Source organism: Marmota monax, unplaced genomic scaffold (genome assembly GCF_021218885.2).
Source record: "Marmota monax isolate L192 unplaced genomic scaffold, Marmota_monax_Labrador192_F-V1.1 WCK01_AAM20220418_F8-fsc00028, whole genome shotgun sequence".
In the NCBI taxonomy this organism is placed as follows: Eukaryota; Metazoa; Chordata; class Mammalia; order Rodentia; family Sciuridae; genus Marmota; species Marmota monax.
The window spans coordinates 3750927-3770744 of NW_026694779.1; the positions used below are offsets into that span (position 1 = coordinate 3750927).

The following is a 19818-nucleotide window of genomic DNA, read 5'->3' on the forward strand; positions in this document are numbered from 1 at the left end:
TAAGAGTGGAACAGTTTCAGTTACCAATGATTTAAGTTCTGTCTAAAAATAAGGGAACAAAAAGTAGTAGAATGGTTTGAGGCTTCCTCATTAAAGGATTTTATCTAGAACATGTGATCTAGCAAACACTGAGATTAATTTTTTTCTGGGGATTACAGGTACTTGTGTTTTATTAACACATCTTCCGCCATACTAGACTCATGAAGATGAATTCATGACTTACCTTTTTGGTTTTGGGGTACTTAGATGTAGCACGGTTAACATGAGATCCAGTAACTGATATCACAGTTGGGTCAGATCCTGTTAACTGCCTGTTTTCTCCTGAACTGTCTATACTTCCAGTTTCAGTAGGAGTTACTGAGTTATTACTTCCTCCCTCTTCCAAGGCAGCTTGTGACAACTCTGCCTGTTGTGCACTGGCCTGCTTCTGACGTTTTAGTCTTTGGGCTGAACTGGTCCGGTACCGAGAAATTCGACTCTTCGGTCGGGGTCTGGAAGGCTTTGCTGGAGGTGGTTTGGGGACTGGTTTTTCTGCAGCAACATCCTGTAACAACATCAGGGTCAAATGCTGACCAAAAATTCTTATCAGTAAACATTCTATCCAAATTCTTCTTTAAGCATTCTGAATGCCTACTGGTGAAAAAGATAAGGATTTGGAAACAGTCATTTAAAATGTATTCTTTAAAAAAAAAAAAATTATTTTTTAGTTTTAGTTGGACACAATACCTTTATTTTATTTATTTATATGTGGTGCTGAGGATCAAACCCAGGGCCGCACATGTGCTAGGTGAGTGCTCTACCGCTGAACCACAATCCCAGCCCTAAAATGTGTTCTTTAAACCCCCAAATTTATACATTTAAATTAACTAAAGAGATTGTGAACAGATATCTGGGTTAGTTATTTCTATTTCTCATAAGCATCTATAAAATAGGTCATAAGTCAACTAAAGGGAAACACCTAATTTTAGGGTTCTTAGCAGAAAGAGAATTCCTCCTTGTACTTCTTTCCTAGACAATGAGGTCTCAGCTTAAGGCTTAGATTCATGGCCGGGGGAAGGAAGGAAAAGAAGGGTTTATCTTGAGAATCCTATGAAAGGTACATGAGAGAACTCAAAATAATTTTATTTTTTGGTGGTGGGGATTAAAACTGGGGCCTCATACATGCTAAGCACTCATTCTAACACTAAGTTCCACCCCTGGCCTATAAACCAAATGATTTTTATAAATTCACCACCAACAGTTTATCTAGCAAAAAAAGTACCAAGTTCCACTGAAGCATGAAGGTATTTAGTCATTCAAATTCTGAATTCACCTGTTTCCCTGAACCCCATAAATCAGCTGATGAAAATGTTAAGTGCCGTTATTTACTACGATACGGGACAAACCCCAAAATACGGATTTTAACCATCCAAAAGATAGGTTAAAAGGTAATTGGCAGGGGCTGGGATTGTGGCTCAGTGGTAGAGTGCTCGCCTAGCACGGGCGGGACCCGGGTTCGATCCTCCACCACATAAAAATAAAAAAGCATTGTGTTGTGTCCATCTACACCTAAAAAATAATTAAAAAAAAAAAAAAAGTGGGCTGGGGATGTGGCTCAAGCGGTAATGCGCTCGCCTGGCATGTGCAGGGCGCTGGGTTCGATCCTCAGCACCACATAAAATAAAATAAAGATGTTGTGTCCACTGAAAACTGGGGAAAAAAAAAAAAGATAATTGGCATTAGCAAGAGCAAAGGTGCCCAAGCCCTTGTCTTTTCATCTCTTACCCCTGCTTGGGAAGACCTCCGGGTGTTCACTCCAATACTCTGTGGGATGCTTGGGATGGAAACATTTGAAGTAAGGTTGCTAACTTCAGATTCAGAAGCTTCTGTTTTTGTCTCTTCTCCAACAGGAGTCTCTGAGGTGGTGGCAGTAATCTCTATGTCAGGGCTGCTCTGTTCCAAGGGCTGATCTCGCCGTTTCTTTCTCTTTTCTAAGTTTTCGAAAGCATGCATAATGGCTTCAACCTTCCTATCCTCTCGGGTCTAGAAAGAAATAGCATTGGTATAGAAGGAAGCCCCAGTAGGAATAGGAGAATGTCAATTCAGAAGTGTTATTAATGTAAATTTATAGAAACTTACTTAACTACCAATAAGATAACACATATCTTTGAGAACATAATAACTAAAAACAAACTTTTTATTTTAATTTTTTTTTTAATGTTTTTTTTTCTATATTTATTTTTTAGTTCTCGGCGGACACAACATCTTTGTTGGTATGTGGTGCTGAGGATCGAACCCGGGCCGCAGGCATGCCAGGAGAGCGCGCTACCGCTTGAGCCACATCCCCAGCCCAACAAACTTTTTATTTTAAATGCTGGTAACAGGTATAAAAGAAAGCAAACCAAACTATACTTTCTTTTAAAAGGCCAACTGGGCTTTTTGGGAAAAAAAAAAAAAAAATTTCTTTTTTAGTTGTAGTTTGAAACATACTTTTGTTTTATTTATTTAATTTTATGTGGTGCTGAGGATCGAACCAAGGGCTTTGCATGTGGTAGGCGAGTGCTCTACCACTGAGCCACAATCCCAGCCTGAAAATTTTTAACATGTAAGAAAATAGCCATCAAAACCAAATTTTCTGCAGTAGAGCGCTTGCCTACTGAGTGTGAGGTCCTAGGTTTGATCCTCAGCACCACATAAAAATAAATAAAAACAAAGGTATTGTGTCTACCTACAACTTAAAAAAACCCCAGAACCCCAAAAAACTCCATAAAAAACAAGAAAATTCCTAAGTCAGAGGAAAACAGTGTCAACACATCTTGTTTTAAACCACTGAGTTTTGGGCTAAAAAGATTATTATAAAGAAACCTCTTAAGGCAAGGATTAGATGGTCAACAGACAACTACTCCATGCATGCGTGTGTTCACCTATGTGTAGAGAAAGAAAATAGAAGCAAAGGGATGTTAGACAGCACTTACCCTCCTGCTCTGAGCTGTGTTCTCCTGGTCATCTATAACCTCTTCTTTCTCTTCTTCTGGTTTTTCTTCTGGATTGTCTACTTCCTTTAAATAGAAGAAATATTAAATTATATTCTTAAACTGGGGTGAGGGAAATCAATCAATTTTATTCTGGTAGCTTAAAATTGCCCAGAAATAATTTCTAGAGCTTTCATTTGTTACTCATGTGAGGCCACATGGCAAACAGATGATAATCCTCATTCTCCAAATGGAACCTGGACAGTAGCTAAAAGGTTTTGCTTTTTTTTTTTTTTTTTTTTTTGTGTTGGGGATCAAACCCAGGGCCTTGTAATTACTAGGTAAGGGCTCTTAACACTGAGCTATTGAAAGGATATTCACAAGAAAATGAATGAATGCAGATGTATGCTGATATAAATAGCTATTAAGTGTATACTACTGCTTCCCTAAAAATGAAGGAAACCTGGGATCAACTTCTTGGAAACGAATGATACCACATAATTTGACCAGAGGAGATTACCTCATGATCACTGGATAAAGTTACTTTTTCTGGAACTTCTTGTGGTTGCTGGTCATTATTCTCCTCTGAAGCCTCATTCTGCTGCTCCATCTCTAGCTCTTTCCGTCGTGCTTTTCTACGTCTGGTCTCTGCCCCAATGGTAGGGAGGGTTGGAGGAGGTGGGAGTGGCAGTTCTGCAGCATTTGGATTCCTTTTCTGTATAGGGCAATTCCGGTTCCCCTTGTGACATGCACAGTCCACTTTATAATTACTGCTCCAAAGAAACAAAAAATGTACTTGTCTCAGTATCCTTGAAAATCAGGTTTATCACCATTCATTCTTTTGAAACACCAGCAGGATAATTTCCTCTGGAATTATCTTTAAATAAGTTCAAAAAATTAGAGTGTCTCTAAGAATACTTTAATATTCTGTTTCTTTATATATTTCCCACTCTGTGCCTATGTATGGCCTGTAGAAAGAAAAGAAAATATCGGCTAAATTTAATTCTCAATTGCTTTTATGCTATTCGATAGTCAATCAGTAAGCGTCTGAAATGGCCAAACTTCTATTATGCTCATCATTACTGTGTCTTCACTTTTACTTGAATGACTACTTATTATTAATTTTGCTTTTTCTTATTCCTGGGCGGTATGAGTTTACCATATAATTTGGATTTTGCCCAAAACAACCAAAAGAGAAAAAGCATCTACTTTATAAAACCTATTACATATTCACCTATGACTTGCTATCTGTTTTTTTTAAATATATTGTCATATACAGCTAGATTACATAGTTTGAGCAAATGAGGTGAATCTTTTGTCTCATTTAGTGTGGCTCCTGACACAAATGCTCTGCTCACACTAACACATGCCATATAGCTTCCAGGAGTGTCTCATACACCTTTTTTGCTATTCTTGCTAGAGAGCCATAAGTTACCACTTTTGTTAGGTGACTTGTAAATGGTTACAAAGAAAATATCAAAATCTCTAAAAAAGAATCTTCAGTTGGTCTTCTCCTTCACAGGTAGAAAATATATCATTTGTGAAAAGATTAAACCAAAAAATGGCAAGGAATGAAAGCAGACTTCATAAATAGAGTCAAACTGCTTAATATCTAACACAAGATGATCCATGTTAGGAAAAATTTTTTGGGTCTTACCAGTTACTATACTCATAATCAAATGCAATGGTGACTTCAGCATCCTTGGTGATGGCAGAAACAGCATAAATACATAGATGAATCATCCCATCTGCAATCATGTGTCGCACCTGTATGAACATGGCTCAAGGTTGGATTTATCATAGACTATTATTTTCTCATAAAAGAGGAAAAATGCTTTTACCAAATAATTTTACTTAGAGTTATAATAGTCTGTGTAAACTTCATTCATTATTTCATATGTAATTATTATACAGTAAGGTCCTGATATTTCTTGAAATAATCAGAGAAACCTTGAGATTTAGAAATTGGTGGCGGGGGGGGGGGTGTTTCTTATTTTAAAGTTGTTTCTGGTTCCACCACACAATTAAAATTCCTCATCCTATAAATTAAGCTCTGTGGATTTTCTTGATGCATTTGATCTGGTTGCACTGAGTAATGAATTCAAGAAATATCCAGAATCTTACAACACTGTTTTCTCAAATCTATAAAAGTGAAACCAAATAGCTTAGCTGATCCTAATGATATCTTCCCTCACGTGACCACTTCAACATAATCAAACTAATTTCTTATCTATCCAGTCTACCTTTTTCTTCTTAGGAAACCCTAACTTACTTTTTCTCATTCTCCTGCTTTAAGAAAATCCATTCCTTGCCCCAATCCCACCAATGTCAAAGCAGTATTACTTTTGTTTTTCATTTTTTACAATTAAAGATTACAACTATTAGCTACAGACCTTTATCTGGGTGATTTTCAGAATGCTTCTTCAGTAAACTTGTCCTTTGGTGGTTCCATTCAAATGGAAGTTGTTACAGATATCTTACCTCTGCATTTGGTGTACATGATCTTCTGATGAAGCGAGCATCATTACCGAAAGTACGGGCATCCACACACATCTCTACACCATTGAATTTTGAGTAGAAGAGCACAAAGGGATATGGTCTAGGGATATAATTAAAATTCCTGTAATTCTCAACACAAAATAAAAAGGCCACCCCATGACTCTAAATATGAAGCATATGCTGACAGAAGAAGCAGCAGTCCTTTGCAATGCCTAAACTTGGAAAACATTACATGCTTGTCTGCTTTTGATTAAAGTACAAGCACAAAGCAAGGAATGTTGGACTTGGAAAGGAGTCATCACCACTTTATACATTAAACAATTTGCAGATTTATTTGCACTTCACTACAAATAGCAAACAGGCACAAACTTATTTGAATTGTTATCTTTTTCCCAAAAGCAACCTATCAACCAGGAAGAGTTTTATATCAATACTGGTCAGCCAGAACCATGTTAGCCCTCAATGCTCAACAAACCATGTTCTTACTTTTTGAAGAAATGCCCATTGACCTCAAATTGTTGCCGTAACATGACTTTCCCGCGGTACTCTATTATAAGAGTATCCAAAGCCAAATCTCTTGCAGCCCTCAGGATTTTACGGTGCTTTTGAACCCGAGTGACTCTTCCCAGCTGTAACTAAATAAAACCAGAGTATTAACATTAAACAAAATAGCAACAGCAGATTAGTAGACAAAGTTTTGAATTTGATATAAGCTCAAATTTTCTAGAAAAATGCCCCACCTAGTGAACCTGCTACCCAGAAAAGGGAAGAAAAGATCAAAGAAATACCCACGATTAAGATTTTAGTGATTCTTTCTCTAAAATAAGAATGAGGGTTAGCTTTCTATAAATCTTACACAATTCCTAGGGCTGTGTAAAATTTCCTATCCTGATTTATTTTTGATTGATATTAAAGATAATTTAAAAATATGTATCCAGATAGTTTCCACTAAATATAACCTGTTTTTTTTTTTTTGTTAAAAAATACAGTTGGCTAATTTGTTATTCTAAACTTTTTACATTTAGAAGAAAGAATTTGCAATCCATGCCTTTTCCTGAGATTTCTAAAAAATCTCTACTTCTTTAATTAACCCTTTGTTCCTTACCTGCATTTGGGAACCTATAACTGTATTATTACAGGCCAATTCGGTCTTATTAATAGTGTCTAAAATAGCAGGTTTGCCCACAAATTCCTTGCTAGAATGTAGATGTTGCTCAAGGGCGTTCTGTACATCTGCACTGTACTGATTAGTGAAAGCTTCTTCATACTGATCAGTCCATAGTCTTATCCGATTTTCCCAGCCCTCAGTTGTATTCTCATCTAAATTCTGTGCTTCAGAGGGAGAATTCTGCAGAGAACAAAGGTCAGGTAGGTTAGTATAGTCCATGCATAAAAATGTACCAGGGTGGGTGGGGGTGGACAGGCTGAGTTTCAAAAAAAAAAAAAATTCACTTGGTAGGTGGTGTGGCATAAAATAAAAATGGACTGGGAGTCAGAGGATCTGGCTTTTATCAAAGTCTTATTCACAATGAGTTGTGAGGTTTCCCCACTTAAAAAAATTAGTCTAAATCACAGTTGCAGGCCATCACTTATTTTATGACCATTTTTAAGTCTCAAAAATTGCATTTATCTTATGAAAAGAATTACATCAAGTTCATAAGAAAATCTTTATAAAAAGGAACAGTACAGACACTGCAAACTATCAAAATGCTTAAATTTTGAATCTTATTGAACATTTACCTGTGCTAGTGTGATAGCCCAAACTGGTTTGTTTTATTATCTCCAGAAGAATGATTTTGTCTGTATGTCACTTAATGTTTTCATTATACAATTAAGAACTGTTCATACTAAATATACTTGTGATCCCAATCAATCAATCACCATGCTACCACCCATAGAAAAAGTTATTTTGTAATATACCTTTCTAATACTCTAAACAATTTATATAGTCACATTCTAAATAGTCTGAAAAGGAGAAGTGAGAGGAGGGAAGTGGGTAGGGGGACTATAAAAAAAAAAAATGTCTTGAGAGGAAGGTACTTTCCCATAGTCCTCTAAGAAAATCATTGCTTTCTATGGTGACAGTACTAAGAAAAGATTATTACTTTTCAGCAACAGATCTTGAACTGTGTATATAAACCTGAACTATAGAGACACAGCTTAAGTATGAAACATGTTCTTGTCCATGGTGTTTAAGATTTGAGGTGCTGACAGAAAACAAACACACTGATAGTGATGATGCCATGCTAGTGGTGATTAGAAGGAAAAGATACTGTAGTGACTAAAGCTACATGAAAACCTATGTCCACACTAAACTTCCCAAAACAGGCATAACAAAATTAAATATACTTTCCATGCATGGTACAGAACACACTGATGTCTACTATAACAACTGCTTCCCTTGGCCACTTTTGTAACACTGCTGTTGACGGACTTTCCACAAGAAACAGGAAAATGTAAAAATAAGTCACAAAAACTCCATGGTTTTCTATAATTTTCACTAGGGTCCAGAAGATCAAACAATAAACAACTAAAAAAGAAACACCTAAAGCCAACACACTGTGAACAGAAGTATCACCTACTTGACATTATTAGTAGCAGCTGAGCAAGAATGATGGGAAACTTGACTTAAGGCTGCATAAGACTGGGGATTAACGATGCCCAGAAAGTATTTCCAGATTAAGCATTCAGTATCAATCACTAAACTTACAACTTGTAACTTACTGTATTTTGAAAGCCTCTGCTACAGTATTAACTGTTGTTCATTAAGCCGACTCTCTTAAGTAGTTCTTAACTGGGGCAATTTGCTCTCTGGAGACATTCAGCAACACTAAACACATTTTTGATTATTACGATTCTTTGTGTGCATGTCTGTTTGTTTTACTGCACCTACTAGGTAGATGCTGGGGTGCTGCTAAATGTCATACAATGTGAAAAATAGTCCCTTCTACAACACAGAATTACTTAATCTGAAAAGTCAACAGCATCAAACAGACACTAAGTCTCCACTACGAAAGCTCTTGACTTTCAGATTAAAAACCCAAATGATAAAAATTTCCCCCTCCTACGGCATCTGTCTACCTGGATCTTTGATGAAGTCAATTAATTCTGAGCACAAAATTTGTAACTCAGAATTATAAGATAACAATCAAAACACCGGAACTGTTTTTCTGTTGAAATTTTAACTTGTCTTTGGAGATGTAAACCTCCTGAAACTGTTTTTTTGTAAACAAAATTTGGGACTTATATCTACTTTTCTGAGTGAGCCAGGCAACAGTTTTCAAAACGTTTTAAGTCTCTGAAGGTGAATTACAGTAACTGGCTGACAAAGAGAAAAGAGCTCTGCAGCAGGGACTAGGGATATGTTTGCCCCAAGTATCTATTTAAGATCCCTTCTTAGTAAATGAAAAATGAGTTAAAACAAATTTGGCTCCTTTTAGGAGGTAAGTCTAAGCAAGCAAATAATGATTTTAAGTTATATCTCAAACCACATTTCAGGTTTCTGACAGTCTGTGGCTAAGTCCTCTCCCATCTCTACAAGCTGAGGCCTTAGAACTTTAGATAAATGTCACCTATAACTTTAAAATATTTTTTAATTGTAGATGGACACAATACCTTTATTTTATTTTTTAAAAATATTTATTTTTTAGTATTAGGTGGACACAATATCTTTATTATACGTTTATGTGGTGCTGAGGTTCGAAGCCAGGGCCTCACACACGCCAGACAAGCGCACTACCACTGAGCCACAACCTCAGCCCTATCTGTAACTTTTGATATAACATCAATCATATTGTTTAATTTACACATGAATTAAAGTAATTCTAATGAAGCTTATCTTAGGACTTTAATATTTATGCTATATAACTGCCAATCGGAAAAATCCTGCTTTTATATAATATATACATCTAGGGATATGAATACTAATAGAATTAAACTAGAACTTGATTCTAACAAATCCTTTGAAGCCATATCGGATAGATAAAAGAAGATACTAGACAGTATCTAGATAGCAAACTTTTTGTCAACCAGTACCTAAAAGTCCTCTGAAACACTGTACATAATTTCTGTCCTCCAACCTTTTTATGAAATCACGTAAGTTCTTTTACTTGATAAATAAAGAAAAGCAACACTAGCATCACATGAGTCCTTTCCAAACAGATAAGCCAAGAAGAAGCAGTTCAACAGTAAGTCATTCCAACAGGATCGACTATCAACAATATAACTTTGCTGCTAATGACAAGTTATTCATCCAACTGGTGATTAAGCCTACTTGGTGCCAGGGTGGAAGCACAAGAAATCCTCTATCATTACCACAAAATCTCACTCCTGAAATTCAGTCCAAGCACAGTGACAAAATACACCAGCCTCATTTTGTTCGGCAAAATGTCACTTACCCCCCAGCAAAGCAGCTAATGAAAAACTAATAAATGAAGGCTAATTACAGAAAGAGAAAATATTTCAGAAAATGGCCAAGAAAATCTACTTTGGAGAAAAGCTCTATGAAAACTGAATGGCAACAATTACAAACTAATGAAAAGCAGACTCCAAGATTCCCAGACCATCGATGTCAGGAAAAGAAGCTGACCAAAATGCAAGATCACAGTGAAGTAAAACACAGCATCAGGGAAGATTACCCCTTACCTTCATCCGCAAGGACTTCCGGGATCCCTCTCGAAATGCCTATCCCAAAGAGGAAAACAAGTAGAACAAAACAAAACTTGGTACCAAGAATGACAGTTAAACCTATTTGAGACTAAAACTAAAGCACAAACTAGTGTTCTATTCTGCCCCCTTTTCTCTAACTAACAAATACCACGGAATTCCCAAAAGTATTTTCAAGAATAGGGGTATAGATCACAGCCAATGAACTCTGAAACTAATTCTGATAATTTCTATTGTGGAGCTAGGAAACTAACAGGGAAGAACATGCACCATTTAAATCCTATATGCACCCCTGACACTAAGAGAAAAAGTCAATAAAAAAACCTTAAGTTGCAGATTTACCAGTTTTGAAATTAAGAAGGAAACAAAGACCAATCCCCTTAACAAGGGGTGAGCAAGTAACCTATGAGCAACAAAGTTGCTGTGATGGGGAAGAAAGCAAGCAAAACAGAAGAGATTTCTCCTGGAAGCTTTTTAATTGAGAATATAGGAAAGTGACCACAACACTGAGGAAGACTAGACCATTCAAGAGATGTTTCCTGAATTTAGTTTTGTGTTTTTTTTTTTTTAAATGAGGAAAACCCATCAACCCAATGACATGAGGTGGGCATGTAAAAAGGACAAGAATTTCAGACTCCTTTGGGGCTGGAAGTCAGGGATATTATAAGGATAGTGGAAGCCTAGCTTCAAGGCTGCAATACGTATGGGCTTGTGCCAGGTAAGGCTGGAATTTCATACCTGGGATGGGTGTTGGTGTAGAACACGATTTGAGCCAGTGGTGATGGTATGATGTGGTAGAAGAGAGGTTGGTCTATATGTACATAACACAGATTATCTGATTTTTTGTAAGCAGAGCAAAAGTGGCCCTCTAACACTTACATCAAATTACTTAAGAGTATTTTGGTGCATTTTTTGCTCCAAAATTTGAGCTACCTTGGAAATATTTCTATTTAGAATATTTTCACCACCCATACCTTGATTTTCTTCGTCTTTGGTGCTGCACGACCCTTTTCTGGACTCTTTTTCCGCTTCTTGGGTTTGGTTCTTCTAACAGTTAAGGTGATGCTTGTAGGTGTGTGCTGTGTTGCTGTATACAACACAGTGGAAGGAGAAAGCTCCTCATCCCAGCTTTCTGTTGCACTGCTATCCCCACCTGAAAAAAGATGATTTCACATTTCAGATACCACAAGCCTTAGAGGTGTACTAACAATAGTTTATTTCTTAGGTATGTACTCTATCATTTGTAAAGGAACATGAAAATAAGATCCTCTCTATGTCACGGGCTTTAAGCATATACACTCTGTTCTATATTAAACCTATTTCTCCCTTTGAATAAAAAGGGAGATTGAATATAGTCTCCAAGCTCCATTGCCTCAATTGGTAATAATTTAAGATGGGACAATGAAAAAAAAAAGGAAAGAAAAAGACTTTTTTTGGGGGTGGGGGATGTTCACAGGAAATAACTCTGATCTCTATAGGACTTAATGTCGTTTCCATGATAGCATTATATAGTAGTTTTGAGAATACTTGTGCCTCTTTCCACAAAAAGAGCTGAGCACCACACAAATTACTGAGAGGATTACTGAGAGAACATTGAAATCACATGTTAAACATGGGCACAACCCATCTTCTGCTCACCTGATATGTTGTCCTGCTTCCGCCGATGAAGTCTAATAACCTTCCCCCTGCTCATTCCCCTAAAGAGGGAAAATAAACTTAAAGTAGTCCTTCCAACAGCATGCAGCACATCATAGCACACATGGGAGAAGAGTCTCTGCATAGACTACCCCCTCCCTCCCACCTACCAAATGTTTCCAGGACATTAAATTTCATATCAAATTCAATAGCTTTAACATCAATCTCTCATTCCTTGTTGTCAGCAATTCTCACCTAGTGCAGAGAATTCGAGCCAAGGAGCACTAAGGAATCATCTACATTAACAAACACAAGAAAGAATACTTTGAGCTTTTCCCTACTAATAAGAAACCCTAATCCCAGCAACCCAGGCTTGAATTTAGATGGAACAGGATCTTACCTGCACTTGTCACAGTTGAGAAGGAAGCCATCCTGAGAAAGACCACAAGGACACCAGGTAGGAACAGTCTCTCCTTCAGAGTTCGGGCTGTCTCCACAGCGTTCCTCTACGGGCGACGGCAGGCCATTCAGGTCAGAACGAGGGATGATCGTCTGGACAGGGGGAGAAGCAGGAGGTGTCGGAGGAGGAGGGGCTCCGTAATTATGATCCTGAAAATAAGATTTTTTAAATCAACAGTGTCCAAACACTGGCCCCTCTCTCCCCTAAAGTATGGTACATATGGAAAGAAAGAAGAAAGTAGTACCCTTCGTTTTTTGGCTTCAACCAGGAAAGTGATAAAACAAAATGCCAAGGTCAACTGGGACATAAAAACAAGAACAATGATGCAGGGCTAGACGTCCGCTGGAGGCAGGGAAGTGCAAAAGGGGCAACTTCGTCATGCTGCATATAAACATTTCAAGAAAGTCACAATGTGTAAGAATGGATTACACTCCAGGAAGATCACTGCTCTGGAGAGAAACAAATGCATACTCACAGCATAAGGCAGTCCTCGACACCCATGCCTCTGAGTGGTCCCATAATTATGAGTGGAATACACGCTCTTCTCATTAACTGCTGGACTAGCCTCCACAGATTCAGGGCTGCACAAAGGCGAAAAGCAATGCATGATAGCATAACACCTAATCTTCCCTTAAACTAATAGTTAACTTCCCATTCTAACCCCTCCTCTTTCCACAACCACCAGCCACTAGAATAAGAGAGAGAACTCAGTGAACCAATTTGATTAACATAACTAAGCCTATAAATAACAGTAGGAGTGTTACTGAATGTGAATTTGTGTGTAACATGAAGCCAGTATAGGCAGATGTCTCAAGGTAGGCACCTGGGATACAAGGTGTCCCTAATGACAAACACAAACGTACCAGCTGAGCGGGGAGTTTCCCCTAGAGAAGCCACTCTGGGCTGGTTTAGACTCAGAACTATTCTTCTTAATTGGATCTCTTAATACTTCCATGAAACCTCACATGACATTTGCAGTGAGTGAGATGATGAAAGTGCCTTCTGCACTGCCCCAGGGACCAGGCCCTCTTCCATTCACTACCAAGACAGGATACCCTGAAGAAAGTACAGGTAAAAACAATGGCATCTTATATTTATCACACCTCTCATCTTGAAGAACCCCCAAACACCTTTCACATATCAGAGTAATAATTTCTCATTCACCAATGACATGCAAGCATATAAAGAACACAATTATTTAACAGCTGCATGGCAATACCCTAGGACTTCAAAATAATTAAATCTAAACTCATAAGTTACAATAGACCGGTGACAAATAATAACAGCTGTATAAACTATTTTGTAATTTGCCTAACATTTGCTTTATACTTGTTGATTCCTTTTAAATTCTGCAACCACTAAATTGGTGAACAGCACCCCGTTTTTGTAGAAGAGGAAGTTGAGAAGGTTAGAGTAACATGGCTTCCCCAAGATCATATTTTGACAGAGCTAGGACTGAAAACAGTGCCTGACTCCAAAACCTACAACCTCTCTATTATGTCTTTTTGGAAACAAGGATAACATTTTACCTTTAAAGAAATTATTTGAGACCTTTATTAACCAGGTTTAGTGAGAAACCTGGTTTAGGATCTTTCTGATTGAGTGAAAAATAAACGATTCAAGCACAATTTGTTATTATTATTGAATTTTGAATGTATTCAAATTTAGAAATTTAGTGTAAGCCTTTACTTGATAATAAAAAGGCACAGGTAGCCAAGGATAAAATAATATTTGTGGGAAAAAAACCAAACACCTCAGTTTTAACTTGTTACCTCGTAAGATTTGGGGGAAACTGGAATAATTATGGAACATAGTTGTATTACTCAGCAGAGATGAAAATGGATAATCTATAATTTATATTAATTAGGACAGAGATTCACAAGACAGACACTCCAAGGACTAGAATAACTCAACCTCAGAGATCAATTGGACTTTTAGGGAATAAAATAATGTGTAACGTTTGCTTCAAATAATAGACATTTTTCCTGCCTCAGGATATACAATATATAATACTTGGCAGGAAAAAAGAAGTATGCAGTCCAACTTGGCACATCAGTTGAGAAGTGAGGGATAAAAGAAAATTCTGAGATATGTATCCAACTCACCCAGTTTTATGCTCCAAAACTGTGAGAAGGGATCTTATTAATAACAGCAAAGGTAATTTCTAGATGAAGAAGAACTTTAGACATAGGAAAGTATTCTCTGTTAGTGAACTGCATGCATTTTATTATTTAACAGTGTCTGCAAGATGGGAACTGGGGGCAGGGTGTGGTACATCAAGAATGCAGGTCAGTATTCTTGAGAAAAAGATGATCTGAACATGGCTTACTGAGAGGCAATCAGCTCTGAGTATTAGGAAACAGGTGGGGTTTCCTAAATGAAACCAAAGGCAGACAAGCATTAATAAAATGAAGATAGAATTTAGTTCTATGATGGACAGTTAAAAGAGAGTAATGAATTTATACATAGTAAATTTACTAGGTACATTACTTGACAAACAAATATTCCATAGAATTGTACATATTTCATATAGGAGATTTTGTACTATTAAACACATGGGTGAAAAATGACAGCTGTTCATTAGAAATGGATTTTTTTTGGGGGGGGACAGGAAAAACGAAAGTTGCATGAAATAAAAGATGGCCATGGAGATGGAGCTATGTTGGTTATATCTTACCCATCTCCAAACTGGGTAAATATGAACATATGCACTTCACGTGCAAGTCTAGGGAATAAAAATAAAATGTATATTGTGGAGGTTAACAGGCCATCCTACCACACAACACTTTCTAGTCAAGCATAGCATTTAATATATTGCCATGCATATCAAATCTAAAATTTAAACTCATTTCATATGATGAAGAAACTGCATTTTCCATACTGGTTAATGCTTAAATACAGAGTGAGATGTTAATGGGTAACTGTAGGACTGTCTAGAACATTCCCTAACATATACATCAGTTCTTAACTGTATTTTAAAATATAGATTAAAAGTTTGGATTATTAGGATTGCATCTCTTTTATTGGCCAACCAATTCATGTAAACATAACTGCAGCCTTTCTTTTTCAGTAAGTGATTTGTTTTAACAGTAGGGCACACACATAGAAACCAAGCTAACAACAGATATACTCCATTAATAGTACTCAAAGTATAATATGCAACCTGTCACTATTAGGCCACCTCTTAGAAAATGACTGAAATTCTGTTTGGGAAGAACTGGAAATTTAAAAAAAAACCCTTTGTATCTTTTGTTACATCTATAAGTTCTCCTTTACATATTCAAAAACAAAGCAAAACAAAACAACAACAACTCCAGCCCCAACGTATTGTATATTGCTGCCATTAAATTTAAAACTTATGAGGTGAGGTCTAGTCTTTGACTCTGGTATTATGTTGCACTTAATACCAGATTTAATCCTAGAGAGTGTATAGAACAGTGGGATAGACATGGTGAAACACTAACAAGTGTTATTAAAACTGAGCAGAATAATTAAAAAGGTAATTATTGATGTACTCTTCCTTTGTAAACCTATAAAAGGGGTAGGTATGACATCAATTCTGACCATAGTATCAGAAACCTGTCTGAAGATTATGGATGAAAATGTTCAGAAAATCTTAGTGCATGACACTGCATTCAAATATATAGACCAGAAGATTTTTCTTTTCTGCAATCACTCTGGATTCCCCAGCAACATTTGTAGGCAGTTATCTTTTTACTCTGGGGAAAATATCAGTTGTAAGAATAACTGCTTTGCATCTTTTCCTTATCTACTAACTCTAAACTTACTGATTTAGCCTTTTTGTTGAAATTTCTCACAAATGTCAATGCTGTCTACTTATACAGTCTGTTATATTGTAGCAGGTTAGTAGCTGACTTCATGAAAAACTACAAACACTATATACAACTGAGCTATCTACTAATGCAGACAGGGCCTTATTTGGGGAAATAATTATAAAATTGAAAGTCTCAGATAATGGAATAACTAATCTCTTTGGCATGCAAACAACAACAACAACAACAACAACAACAACAACCAAAACCAAAAGAAAACAAAAATTTAAAAAAGCTCTAGAAGGAACACAACCCACTCTTTCCCGTCCCCCACCCTCCTTCATCCTTTTTATATGGGAATAGACTTGAAATTTGCTTTCAATTCCAGACTACCCCAGATTATTATATACTACTTCTTAGGGTAGCTTTATTTTAAATCTTCCTCTCCCTCCCACCCCCCACCCTGGAGCTGGGGATTGAACCCCAGGGTCTTGTGCATGCTAGGCAAGCACACTCTTCCACTGAGCCACATCCCCAGCCCTTAACTCTTCCTTGTTAAGGAACTCAGTAAATGGACAAGTTAACAATAAGTGGCTTTGAAGAAATATACATGCTCTTTAATAATATTCTCAGTTTTTAAGGAAGAAAACCACTATTAATGAGGGATGCCATTTAACCCAAAATTCTGGTACAGTTGCTTTGCTGAAAGGGGAAGAATCCCCAGGAACTGTGAAAATGGCAAGAGAAACAGGGGAATTAGAGCAACACCCACCTCACTCAAGAAGTGGCTGTGGGATCAAGAGTCTGAACTGGACCTGAACATATTCAAAACACCAGGATTTTTCCAGCCCAGACCCTAATCCCTGGTACTGCCTGGAATAGACTTGGCTTCTGGGGGTGTGCTGCCCCCTAGGCCCCTTGGGTCTCTTTCGCTGGACTTTCACATCCTGGTGTAGTGCCACTTCGTCTTGAAAGGTAGGGGGCTTCCACTTCCTTTCTGTAAGCAAGGAAGATTGGGTACAAGGGAGGTAAAAGGACAAGAGGGGAATCTGTGAGCAGGGGGAATCTTGGACAACTTAAAAGAGAAGGGATACAAAAGACTAAAATTTTTAAAACTGTGATATAAAGTTGTATAATGAAGGCCTACCTTCATTGTCATTTGGCATTTAAATTCTTCAAGAACTGAGAGTCTATTTTAGGGATTGGGCTTTTCGACAAACTCTGAATTCCTAAAGCTGCTCTTAGCTGAAAAAAAAGTTTGGTACCACTGATTTTGAAGGTCCTCTTTCTAGGCAATGAATATTATTAAAAACAAAACAAAACAAAACAAAAAAACACCCAGATGATACTGCTTTCCATATTTTCTACCCCAAAATCAGAAGGTCTAAGCAACATGCCCACATAGTTTCAGCCCCTTTACTCCAGAACAATGAGAAGTACATAGGAAGAGGCCTTCAAAGGAAATCAGTTGGAAAGAACACCTCCTATCTCCTTCCATCAGAATAATCATTAACTCTATGGAAGCAGGTAGTGACACCTACTTTATTTCAATCTTCCCCACCCATCAAAACAAGGAAAATGCAATCACTACTTTGCAACTTTGATTCTATTAATTATTCACCCCCAAATCCTTCCCTAAAAGCTCCTTTCCTCCCCCTTCTAATTCCTTTTTCCTCCAGCTTCTAGGGGAGAAAAGGGCAAGGTCTAATGTCATTTATAGTGGGATACACTTTGGTTAAGAAAATAATACATAGATCTTATTAACTACCATAAGAAAACTGTCTCCATACAAACTGGTAGTGTACCTATTATCTAGGAAGTAGCACTTACTCTGATCCAGCAGCCATATCTGAGTAGGATGTATCTGGTGTGGTGACTCCCAGAGGGATTGCAATGCTCATGACGTCAAACACAGCAGAAAATGGAAATCAAGGGATCCAATTAATGGAGACTGACCACTCTGAGAGTGGGGGTGAGCTCCAGAGCCTCAGCCAACATGTTATGGACATGAGGAATCCTGCCACAGGAAAGAAAAATATCTTGTAACTAGGTAGTTCATTAAATTTACCCTAAATGCTATTAAACATTTTTATATTGTTTTGATAAGGCCCCCAGCAGTGCAGGATCTAACAAATAAGTTTTAAGAAATAGGATGGTTATTACAAATGCGCTAGTTTAAATAAAATAAACTCTATAAAAAATTCAAGGTCTTCACTTAAACTGTGCGCCACAAATAAACAAAGTTTTACAGATAGAAAAGATCAACTTGTTTGTATTTGATTGGATACAGTTGTTTCTTCCTGCATTCTTTTGTCACAGAACACTTTCTTCCTTCTTTCAAACCATTTTTATTCTAACTGTAATTTGGGAGGAAGATACAATTATCTTAAGGACTGTATTTGGAAGATAATATACACTGCTAGATATAAATAAAAACATAAACCATGGGGAAGGCTATGCATGTATGAATGCAGAGAATAAATGGGAAATCTATATACTTTTGGTTCAGTTTTGCTGAGAACTTAAAATTGTTTTAAAAAGAGTGTGTGTATGTGTGTATATATATCTTCTGTCCATCTCTCAAGGGGCAGCACAAAAAAACTATAACTACAAATAATATTGTTTCATGACAGAGATTAGAGAATTGTGTATGAAAAAGGACTGAAGGCTTGGTGACCACAAACCAGTGGAATTTGGGAGGAGAAAGATTTTCAAACTTCTGAAGAGAAAAAAGGGAAAAAAAGTATAGTAAGAGATTTGGAAGTATGGTATAAAAGGGGAAATTTGTACTATTTTACATTAGTGGCTTTATATCAATGTATAAAACAATTAAAAGGACAAAACCACAGAAGCATTTTATGGAGGAAAGTCAATGTGAATGTAGAAGATCAAGGTTAACAAGGATTTTTATAAAAAAGACTACATATTGATTCATGACAAATAAGAAGAAAAGCTAAACAATTATTAATACCCCCAAAAACAGGAATAAAAAGTACATGACTCTGAATGAATCCAGGGGGTTAACTCAGATTTTCAATGGTAAGTTGATCTGAGATGTCTAAATCTTATTTTGATTGACCTGAATACAAAATCTGACTATGAATGAGGTAAAGATTTTTCAGAACACATGAAGATAACGTTACTTTTGAGCCATTAGTTTAGAATGCTAGAATAGTTAGCTACAAACCAAGAAGTTTTCCCTGGCCCATAGGATATCAAAAAGCTGGCTCTCACCAATGAATCCATGCCTCCCCAGGTGTTGCAATATACATGTACCCAACTGGAGATAACAATGCTAGATTGGGAATTGAAATGCAAACGAGGTCAAGTTTTTCTATCTACTGTTTCCTATGGTTCACAATAGAAAAGTTACTTATTTACTTTTTGCCTTTGGGCCAGGCTTACACATCTAAACAGATTATGGCTGCATATCCTCTAAGCCACTGGGAAACTGAAATGAAATCTGCAATGTCAAAACAGAGACCACTTACCAAAAGGGCACAGTTTGGTTATAATTCTAAAAAGAAAAAAAAAAAAAAAAAAAGCAAGGCCCAAAATTGCCTTACCACATAACCAGAATAGAGTCCAATAATGATCGCACCACCCCCCTTGACCACTAAAAGGAATCTGAATCGTGTTATATTTTCTGAAAATGACATTAAAAAAAGGGAGGGGTTACTCAACACGACTGGGGGGGGGACCCTCTGGCATAGTCATTATTATCGTATGCCTATAAAAAAAAAGGGGGGGGGGGGAGACAATTTATAAACCTAGACAGAGGTTTTTTTCTGACATTAATTTTAAAGAGACATACTAAAAGAAAGAGTTAATTCAC

The 19818-nt window shown here is 37.0% G+C and overlaps 1 protein-coding gene across 13 annotated transcripts in view; it reads right to left on the reverse strand.

Moving 5' to 3' along the window:
• The window catches only part of Setd5 (SET domain containing 5), a 76565-nt gene that overhangs the window by 27278 nt on the left and 29469 nt on the right, over window positions 1–19818 (reverse strand). The window contains exons 3-18 of one of the 13 annotated variants that reach the window (XM_058572980.1): window positions 17814–18000; window positions 16756–16980; window positions 12686–12791; window positions 12455–12591; window positions 12151–12359; window positions 11754–11812; window positions 11090–11268; window positions 10095–10133; window positions 6556–6798; window positions 5937–6085; window positions 5433–5550; window positions 4609–4718; window positions 3472–3721; window positions 2955–3038; window positions 1765–2022; window positions 224–544 (exon numbers count right to left, since the gene is read on the reverse strand). In XM_058572980.1, coding sequence (XP_058428963.1) covers window positions 224–544; window positions 1765–2022; window positions 2955–3038; window positions 3472–3721; window positions 4609–4718; window positions 5433–5550; window positions 5937–6085; window positions 6556–6798; window positions 10095–10133; window positions 11090–11268; window positions 11754–11812; window positions 12151–12359; window positions 12455–12517 — 2082 coding nt within the window. In that variant the 5' untranslated portion in view covers window positions 12518–12591; window positions 12686–12791; window positions 16756–16980; window positions 17814–18000. Of the gene's footprint in view, window positions 1–223; window positions 545–1764; window positions 2023–2954; window positions 3039–3471; window positions 3722–4608; window positions 4719–5432; window positions 5551–5936; window positions 6086–6555; window positions 6799–10094; window positions 10134–11089; window positions 11269–11753; window positions 11813–12005; window positions 12047–12150; window positions 12360–12454; window positions 12592–12685; window positions 12792–13073; window positions 16369–16755; window positions 16981–17813; window positions 18001–19818 lie in introns of those variants that run through there. The other 12 variants (XM_046425690.2, XM_058572974.1, XM_058572979.1 and 9 more) reach the window with 12 other exon arrangements.